This window comes from Solea senegalensis, unplaced genomic scaffold (genome assembly GCF_019176455.1).
Source record: "Solea senegalensis isolate Sse05_10M unplaced genomic scaffold, IFAPA_SoseM_1 scf7180000015743, whole genome shotgun sequence".
Classification (NCBI taxonomy): domain Eukaryota; kingdom Metazoa; phylum Chordata; class Actinopteri; order Pleuronectiformes; family Soleidae; genus Solea; species Solea senegalensis.
Window position 1 is genome coordinate 37449 of NW_025321436.1, and position 10684 is coordinate 48132.

Here is a 10684-nt window from a genome sequence, read left to right on the forward strand (position 1 = left end):
TGATGTCGTGTGTGTGTGACACTGATGTCGTGAGTGAGTAACACTGATGTCGTGTGTGTGTGTCAGGCCAGGCCATGGAGATTGGCAGTGCTGCTCTGAACATCTTGGTTGAGTGCTGGGACGGTCACCTGACTCCTCCAGAGGTGGCGTCCTTAGCAGACCGAGCGTCGCGGGCCAGAGACCTTAACATGGTGCGGGCGGCAGCAGAGCTGGCCCTGAGCTGTCTGCCCCACGCTCATGCTCTGAATCCTAATGAGATCCAGAGAGCACTGGTGCAGTGTAAAGAGCAGGTACTGTGTTTGATTTCATTCTAATAAAAACTCTTTTTTATTGTGAAAACTTTATATGATTGAACTGACACATGTGTGTATGTTAAAATGAAAAGTCCTGTGTCTCACCCTGTGTCTCACCCTGTGTCTCACCCTGTGTCTCACCCTGTGTCCCCAGGACAACGTGATGCTGGAGAAGGCCTGCATGGCAGTAGAGGAAGCAGCTAAAGGAGGGGGCGTGTATCCTGAGGTTCTGTTTGAAGTGGCTCATCAGTGGTACTGGCTGTACGAGCAGTCTGTGGGCGGGGGCTCGGCCCAGCAGAGGGAGACGTCTGGACGCTGCGGGGCCAACGGGGGTTCTGGCAGGAGATCGCAGGAATCCACCTGCGTGGTGCTGGACGGCGGGGTCAACATGGAGTCTCAGGGGACGGCGACGGTCACGGCCTCGGTCACTGCAGCGGCTGTGGTGCCCGTCATCTCCGTGGGCTCCACCATCTACCAGTCCCACGCCATCGCAGGCCAGGCCATGGCTCACCCTCACACCCAGGGCCTCCACCCCTACACCACCATACAGGCCCACCTCCCCACTGTGTGCACCCCACAGTACCTGGGACACCCTCTGCAGCATGTCCCCCGCCCCACTGTCTTTCCTGTGACTGGAGCTGCTTATCCACAGGTCAGAGGTTTCCTTCAAATATTAAGGGCTGCTTCATTTATCTTTATCATGTAGAAAAAGGCTTCATTTTCATTTAAAAGTCTCTAACACTGCATTTAAGACACCTTAAAACAAAAAACCCTTTATTCATGTGGTGCAGTGTATTCTCACATGAACCTGCATCCAGTCAACAAAGCGTTTATAATAATACAACAGTAATATTGTGACCTTTAGTTTATTTTAATGTTAAGAAACAGTACTTTCCTCCTGACTGTCTGACTTTCCCTTAGTGTTGTTTGTCATTATTAATAATAATAGCAATAATAATAATAATATGTTCCCAGTTTATGGGATGGCTGATCCCTGTTACTGTTAAATTAACACAGCACATTTTTACATTTGGTTTTATTTCAATTTTTTGTCTCTACAGACATTTGCAGAGACTCTGTCTTGTTTTCTGACATAGATAATTATTGCTCTGTCGTTTATTTACTTTCAACTTACATGTTTACATGTATATGTTTATATTACATTACATTACATGTCGTTTAGCAGACGCTTTTATCCAAAGCGACTTACAATGGAATTGAGTACAATCAGCCAGGGGTGGAGTCGAACTTGTGACCATTGCGAGCATGATGTCTGTCGCACATAGGGTACTGGTCTTAACCACTGAGCCACTCCACCCACCCCATGTATATGTTTGTATGTTTATATGTGTGTATGTCTGTGTATATATATTTATATGTTTGTTTGTTTGTATGTATATATGTTTGTATGTATGTGTATGTGTTTATGTTTGTAGGTATGTGTATATGTTTGTGTGTATATGTTTGTGTTTGTATGTATGTGTGTATGTGTTTGCATGTATATGTTTGTATGTATGTGCATATGTTTGCATGTATATGTTTGTATGTATGTGCCTGTGTTTGCATGTATGTGTATATGTTTGTGTTTGTATGTATGTGTGTATGTGTTTATGTTTGTGTGTATATGTGTATATGTTTGTATGTATGTGTTTATGTGTTTGTATGTATGTGTGTATGTGTATATGTTTGTATGTATGTGCATATGTTTGCATGTATGTGTATATGTTTGTGTTTGTATGTATGTGTGTATGTGTTTATGTTTGCATGTATGTGTATATGTTTGTGTGTATATGTGTATATGTTTGTATGTATGTGTTTATGTTTATATGTTTGTATGTATGTGTATATGTTTATGTGTTTGTATGTATGTGTGTATGTGTATATGTTTGCATGTATATGTTTGTATGTATGTGTTTATGTGTTTGTATGTATGTGCATATGTTTGCATGTATGTGTATATGTTTGTGATTGTATGTATGTGTGTATGTGTATATGTTTGTATGTATGTGCATATGTTTGCATGTATGTGTATATGTTTGTGTGTTTATATATGTTTGTATGTATATGTTTATGTGTTTGTATGTATGTGTATGTGTATATGTTTGCATGTATATGTTTGTATGTACAGTATGTGCATATGTTTGCATGTATGTGTATATGTTTGTGTGTTTATGTTTATGTTTGTATGTATATGTGTATATGTTTGTATGTATGTGTTTATGTTTATATGTTTGTATGTATGTGTATATGTTTATGTGTTTGTATGTATGTGTATGTGTATATGTTTGCATGTATATGTTTGTTTGTGATTGTATGTATGTGTGTATGTGTATATGTTTGTATGTATGTGCATATGTTTGCATGTATGTGTATATGTTTGTGTGTTTATGTTTATATGTTTGTATGTATATGTTTATGTGTTTGTATGTATGTGTATGTGTATATGTTTGCATGTATATGTTTGTATGTACAGTATGTGCATATGTTTGCATGTATGTGTATATGTTTGTGTGTTTGTTTGTATGTATGTATGGTTGGTAGTGTTGAAATTGAAACGCTATTTCGGGACAAATTTGTTCATCGATATAATGAACCTCGTTGCAGGGTTAGGGTTAGCCCATTGCTGCAGACAGTTCTATCATCAGATGAATCCTCAAACTGTTACTGTTGTTAAATGAACACTGTTTTGCTCTGTATTTGTTGCCTCTTCAGGGAATGCACCCAGCGTTTATTGGGGCTCAGTTCCCGTTCTCCGTGGCCACTGGCCCACAGCCACCCATGGCAGCCACAGCTGTGACCTTCCCTGGTGTCCCCGTCCCATCCATGACTCAAATAGCCGTCCATCCCTACCACACTGAGAGCGGCCTGCCGCTCAGCACCACTGTAGCAGGTGAGGACTGTCTCTGTGTGGCTACTCTGTAGCAGCTTTTTAGCTTTTAATTTAGATCTGAAGGGTTAGTAGGTGTACATGACCCACAGGAAAAACACATTTTTAGCCATTAAAAACAAGGTTATTCTAATCTGTGTGTATGTTTAGGCTTCAGTGTGTAACTGCTGTTGCCCCACAACCCCCACCTCTAAGGAATTCTCAGTAATGACCAAATTCTCACTGCCCAGCTGAAAAGTGCTGAATGTGCAGGTTTTTATAGCAGCACAATCCACTTCTTGCCATTTTCAGCCCAACTCAATTTTTAACAAAGTAAAATAAGTTCTAATTTATGGAAAATCATTCTTGTTTTTATGGGTGAAGAAGAAAAATCATCTTTTCAAGCAAGTTTTGCACCAGATTTTTCCCCCCGTTTGAAATATTCTAGTACAACTAGGTGTTCGGGCCACACTGAGAAAACACATTTTTCACAGACTTCGAGAATAAAGTCGTAATATTCTAACTTTGTTGTTTTAGAAGAGGAGAGTTTCGTGGAATTGTACTTTAGAATAGGTTTCACAAACAATGAGATTCTTCATCTTTTCAACTGATGGTCAGACATCACTGAGAGATGTCAGTCAGACGAGCAGAGATCCGTTCTGTTACGTGTGTTTCGGACCGGGGAAAAGAGACAATGACGTAGCTGTGATAGGAAAAACTATGAGAGTGAACAACAGAAACAGAGTTGGTGTACAGAGAGAAGAGGAGAGGGCCCAGGACAGAACCCTGAGGGACCCCAGTAGTTAGAGGACAAGGTTCCGACACAGATACTCTCCAGGTTATTCCGTATGTTCGGTTTTGAAGATGGGATGAGAGTAGGGCAATCTCGTAAATTAAGACTTTATTCTCATGACTTTAATCTCATAAATTAAGACTTTATTCTGATGAATTTACGACTTTATTCTCATAAATGATCCCACTATGGGAGATTATTTTTCCTTAAAACAAGAACTTTTCAGTCCTCTCTCTAGTACGACTGTTTGTCAGTGTGTCCGTCTGTCCTTAGATAAAACTCCTCCCTTCCTGTGTCCTATAGTCTATATGTATAAGTCTATATATCTGAGTTATTAGCTGATGGGACACAGAGTGCTGCGTCTGTTCCCACCTCCTTTACTGTGTTTGTGATTAATGTGTACACAAAAACTCTGGTGTGTTGTGATGGAAACTTGCAGACGTTGGTGCAGGGAGTGAGGGAGTGAGAAAAGTGGCACAAACTTCATTTCAAAGTAAAAGCTTTTCTGGTGAATATTTGCAGGGCCAGTAGATTAAGTTGAGTGTGTATTAAAAATGTTATTATTGATTGAAAATGTCAAAGACAAACTTTAAGTAAAACCAGCAGCAGATCAGAAACACATGATGAAGTGTGTGTGTGTGTGTGTGCTGAACAGTCGGCAGCGTCCATGCGGGCCAGACCATCCAGACCATTCAGGGAGCGTCCATGCCGTCCCTCTCCTCACAGCCCGGCTCCATGGTCAGCACTCACACTTTCCTGGCAGAGGACGAGCAGCACAGTCAGCCGATCAGCCAGCAGGGGCTGCACCACCTGCACTCGGCCTACAGAGTTGGTAAGGAGCTAGTGAAGCTCACTTACATGTCTCCTTCATACCTTCACTCTGCATCTTAGCTCCTTATCAGCAAGAGAGAGACGTGAGGAGAGTGAAGACTCACAAATGTTTGGAATTATTACTGTAGGAAGTTACACAGGATTAAAATGTGGAGGTGTGGGATTTAGATGTCGAGCTACATCCTCACCCGCGGCTCCTCGAGGAGCATTTAAGGTCTGAAGGTAACGTGTGTTTGTGTCTGTGTGTGCGTGTGCGTGCGTGCGCGTGCGTGTGTGTGTGCGCGTGTGCGTGTAGGCATGCTGGCATTAGAGATGCTGGGTAGAAGAGCTCACAACGACCATCCTAACAACTTCTCCAGGAGTCCTCCTTACACTGAAGATGTGAAGTGGCTGCTGGGACTGGCCGCTCGCCTCGGTGAGCCTGACTTTCTCCTTAAGTGTCACTGTGGTGTTTAAGTGATAGTTAAGGGTTTTATGTGGTCCTGTAAGATCATGTAAGATCCTGTAAGGTCCTGTGATGTCCTGTAAGGGGAAAGCTAAAAGGCTAACTGTATGAACTCTAATCCAGATGAAGTCTTATAGTAGTACAGTACTGTCACACGTACTAAAGTCCTGAGAGAAAGTGTTTAATAAGTTTGGGTCTCTCTGGTTAATCTGGTTAATCTCAACATTTACTGTGGCCTCAGTGACAGTTAAACTGGGGGCATTTTGTGACGGCTGGGTCAGTCGTAGGAATAAGAAAGTAAACGTAAACGTAAAGTTAAGAATGTTAATCCAACACTTGTCTCTCTTTCGTCTCCTCTTCTCTGTCAGGAGTCAACTATGTGTACCAGTTCTGTGTAGGAGCAGCAAAAGGTGTCCTCAGTCCGTTTGTCCTGCAGGAGATCATCATGGAAGCTCTGCAGAGGCTAAACCCCGCCCACATCCACGCCCACCTCCGGACACCTGCTTTCCATCAGCTTGTCCAGCGCTGCCAACAGGCTTACCTGCAGGTAGGACACGCCTCCACCCTCACCTCAGCCTGTCCTGCGTTCAAAATGAAGTCACAAGTGTCAGACTGTTGGGGCGGGGCGAGGTGGGGGTGGGACCATGGTGGAAAAGAGCCATAACAGGCCGGGGGCCCGTTTCAGAAAGCAGGTTTAGTGAAAACTCTGGGTTAGTTTACCCTGAGATGAGGGAAACTCTGTTTTTTTGGTTTCACAAAGGCAACATAGTCCGTGAACCTAACCTGCTCGCAACAAACCCTGAGTTTCTCTGTGTCTCCTCGTCCTCCTGCTGCTGCTGCTGAGTCTGACACTCGTCTCATGTCCTCATTCATACAGTCGATATCAGAGCGCATTCACCTGCCAAATTCAAAACATCGAACTCCCAATCAGATGTTACTTCCAGTGTGCGAACTATACCCCGGGTTTAGGGGCTCACGATATGGGGGTTGCAGGACGGCCTCCCTCGTAGTTCACACCAACACTGTGCACATTAATCTTATTATTAATAAATAGTAATAATAATAATAATGATGACTTGGATTTGTAAAGCGCAAAAATCTTAATGTTTGACAGCATTTCAGTGACTGTGTTTATATTTACACGTGGAAATATAGTCATGAAATAGTGTTTTCATGTAAAATAGAGTCAAAAAAATGAGTCCGTTATATTTATACGTCCATAAATAAACGATCAGTTTGATCCATATTCTCATCTTCAGTTTGTGTGTCGTCAGGTTACAGCTGAATAAATATCAAATCAAATGTAACATAATGTTAGGACTGCAGCATTTATCATCCATTAATGAAATGAAAGTCTGTTAAATGATGAATGAGTGGATTACGCTGTATAAAATGTAAACGTGTTCATTTATTGACTAAATGTCATGGTCGATGGCATGTGTTAATATTTCTGCTCATCTGTGCTCTTTGTTTACCTGTTGCCATGGCGAATCATAGTATCAGAGCTCCATTGATTCCTCACACACACACACACACACACACACACTTATTGTAACTCAGAGTGAACATACTCAGAGTTGATTGAACTAATGCTGATCAGCTGTTCTGAAACCGAAAACTCAGAGTTTGTTGAACCTGCTTTCTGCATCGTGTTCTTGTGAAGGAGTGATTGTCTGTTTACTGACTAAACCTCTGAACCACCGTTTTGTTGTTATTTGTTTGTTATTTACTTGTTACTTATTTGTTATTTACTTGTTATTTATTTGTTACTTGTTATTTATTTGTTACTTATTTGTTATTTACTTGTTATTAATTTGTTATTTACTTGTTACTTATTTGTTATTTACTTGTTATTTATTTGTTACTTACTTGTTATTAATTTGTTATTTACTTGTTACTTATTTGTTATTTACTTGTTATTTATTTGTTACTTATTTGTTATTTACTTGTTATTTATTTGTTATTTACTTGTTATTTATTTGTTACTTATGTTATTTGTTATTTTGTTACTTGTTACTTGTTATTTTATTTAATTGTTATTTACTTGTTATTTGTTATTTACTTGTTATTTATTTGTTACTTATTTGTTATTTACTTGTTATTTATTTGTTATTTACTTGTTATTTGTTATTTACTTGTTATTTGTAATTTACTTGTTATTTACTTGTTATTTGTTATTGAATTGTTATTTACTTGTTATTTGTTATTTACTTGTTATTTATTTGTTACTTATTTGTTATTTACTTGTTATTTATTTGTTACTTATTTGTTATTTACTTGTTATTTACTTGTTATTTGTTATTTACTTGTTATTTGTAATTTACTTGTTATTTACTTGTTATTTGTTATTTAATTGTTATTACTTATTTGTTATTTACTTGTTATTTATTTGTTACTTATTTGTTATTTGTTGATTCAGGTTTAGTTTAAAGTGTTGAAATCATAGCTGATGTTCACCAAACTCCAGCTGCTGCATTAACTTTTTAACGTCGGCTTCTGGCGTCTTTGTCTCTCCACCGCGAGTCCACCAGACCACGCCCCCCTGCACTGGTGGCATTTTTCAAAATCAGGAATAATCCTTTAATGAACGGAGTCGTTGGCTAACATGAGCCTTTAGGAGCATTTAAGTCAGTGGGAGCAGACCCAGGAAACACTCTGTAGGCTAGTGTCAGTCATCTGGGTTTGATGCAGGCGACTAAGGGAGGAAGAGGAGCGACTAAGGGAGGAAGAGGAGCTCAATGAACAGAGGGGGACCGCCGTGATCTCGACCAACTGTAGTGGTTTCACAGCACGGGTCGGGAGGCCTATTAGCATGGTGTTAGCAGGGTGTTAGCATGGTGTTAGCAGGGTGTTAGTAGGACGTTCAGTAGTTTCTCTGTGTAGAATGTGATTATTGTGCGACTGTCACAACTGTGTGTGTCTCTGTGTGCAGTACATCCACCACCGGCTCATCCACCTGACACCTGCAGACTATGACGACTTTGTCAACATCATCCGCAGCGCGAGAGGAGCGTTCTGTCTGACGCCTGTGGGCGTGATGCAGTTTAACGACGTGCTGCAGAACCTGAAGAGAGGCAAACAGACCAAGGAGCTGTGGCAGCGCATTTCCCTGGAAATGGCAACCTTCTCACCCTGATCCTGGTCCTGATCCTGGTCCTGGTCCTGGTCCTGAGGCTGAGGCTCAGGCTGCCTCCAACACTGCTACTGCCACTACATCTGCTGCTGTGTGGTTTCCCTGCAACACAACACAGCACAGAGACAGGACAATCACCACAGAGACTTTTTATAAACCTGCTCTCTTCTTCTTTTTCTTCTTCTTCTCTTTTCCACTGACTCCTCCTCACTTGTTCTTTTTTCTTGGTTCATGTTGGTGTAACTGTGGAAATTAAAAAGTGTACTCCTTCCTTTCTGCATCTAACCCGTCTTTTCCATTTCCCCCACACTGAAGACATTTGATGGGTCTGTATGTCTGTCTGTCTGTCGCACCTCCATCCTCACTTTATTTCCAGTGTTTCCTAGTTTTTCTACAGTTGAGTTTGTTGATGTGAGTGCTGATGCTGTGGATGTGCAGTGCGGGAGAAAAGGAAAAAACACAAGTTTAATAAGAGAAATGTGAGGATTTTTTCAGTATTTTGTTGAATCTTTTTTGATATTTTGTATAGAATCTGAATGCAGACAGAAATGGGAGCGAGAGTGTGAGAGAACATTAAAGGTGCTGTTGCTGTGGATCCACATTGACATTTCTGCCTGACGAGCGACACGGACACAACTTCAGAGTCCAGCAAAGCAGGACCACACTCACTCTTCCTCTGTGTTAGAACCAGGTCCAGGATGTTCTGTTCTCACCTGAGCTGATTGTGTGGTTGTATGAGATATTGACACAGTCATTTATGACCGTTATGATATATTATGTCACTGCTCTGACACGTGAGCCCCAAAGTCCAGAGAAAATCTGTGTTTTAAGTCAGGAAAAGTCGTCTAACGTCAGTGAAAGCAGCAACAATGTTTCCATGTTGAGCTTCAAACACAAACTAAGATTCACTGTCAAAGTCTGATAAACGTTCAGATTTCATATGTGATCCCACACACACACACACACACACACACACACACACACACACACGCACGCACGCTCATGTACCTGTGGTGCTGTTTCTCTGTGTCCAGGCTCTGACTCTGCTGGTTGTGAACGTGCCTCTCTGATTGGCAAAGGGCGACTTCGTAGAAAATGTACTGTGATATTTTTGTATTCCTCAACCAAGTGTAGCTTGATTGAAAAGTTCTATATGTGACGATTGCTAAAGGTTCTAAATTAGAGTGAAAAACTAAATAAAAAAATGTAAAAGCAATACTGAATGTGTAGAGTTTACTTAATAAAATAATTTCAAAATGCTAACGTGTCGTGACTGGTGTGGGCTTTTATGACGATGCGCAGCCGTCGTGCTGTGTTTCATTTACACTGGAAGTAACATCACGTCATCCTTCACTGCGCTCCAAAAAAACACAACATTCATGCATTCATCATTCATGCATTCATGCACACGTAGAGTTAGAAACATGTTTACAGAAGAAAGCTGGTCTAACCTTAACCATAACTACTACTGGTCTAACCTTAACCATGACTACTACTGGTCTAACCTTAACCATAACTACTACTGGTCTAACCTTAACCATGACTACTACTGGTCTAACCTTAAACTATGACTACTACTGGTCTAACCTTAACCATAACTACTACTGGTCTAACCTAACTATGACTACTACTGGTCTAACCTAACCATAACTACTACTGGTCTAACTTTAAACTATGACTACTACTGGTCTAACCTTAACCATAACTACTACTGGTCTAACCTTAAACTATGACTACTACTGGTCTAACCTTAACTATGACTACTACTGGTCTAACCTTAACCATAACTACTACTGGTCTAACCTATGACTACTAACTGGTCTAACTGTACTACTGGTCTAACCTTAACCATAACTACTACTGGTCTAACCTTAACCTATGACTACTACTGGTCTAACCTTAACCATAACTACTACTGGTCTAACCTTAAACTATGACTACTACTGGTCTAACCTTAACCATAACTACTACTGGTCTAACCTTAAACTATGACTACTACTGGTCTTAACCATAACTACTGGTCTAACCTATGACTACTACTGGTCTAACCTTAACCATGACTACTACTGGTCTAACCTTAACCATGACTACTACTGGTCTAACCTTAACTATGACTACTACTGGTCTAACCTTAACCTAACCACACAACATGTGATCATTTTTGTCCCCATAAGGCAGGTTTAGGTCACACACACACACACACACACAGACTATTTAACGTGTCACGGACAGTCGAGTCCGTCACTTCTCTACTTTGCTCTGTGAAAACTATGAAGTTTTTAAAACCCACCCCCGGTATTTCCAGATTTGGTTGCGTCCAGGT

General features: G+C 40.8%; 1 protein-coding gene across 3 annotated transcripts in view; it reads left to right on the forward strand.

The window, feature by feature from the left end:
* The window catches only part of zswim8 (zinc finger, SWIM-type containing 8), a 41174-nt gene extending 32542 nt beyond the window's left edge, over nt 1-8632 (forward strand). For all 3 annotated transcript variants that reach the window (XM_044017693.1, XM_044017692.1, XM_044017694.1), the window contains 7 exons: nt 67-290; nt 448-945; nt 3006-3183; nt 4608-4784; nt 5079-5198; nt 5597-5775; nt 8161-8632. In XM_044017693.1, coding sequence (XP_043873628.1) covers nt 67-290; nt 448-945; nt 3006-3183; nt 4608-4784; nt 5079-5198; nt 5597-5775; nt 8161-8364 — 1580 coding nt within the window. In that variant the 3' untranslated portion in view covers nt 8365-8632. The remainder of the gene's footprint in view (nt 1-66; nt 291-447; nt 946-3005; nt 3184-4607; nt 4785-5078; nt 5199-5596; nt 5776-8160) is intronic.
* The last annotated feature ends 2052 nt before the right edge of the window (nt 8633-10684 follow it).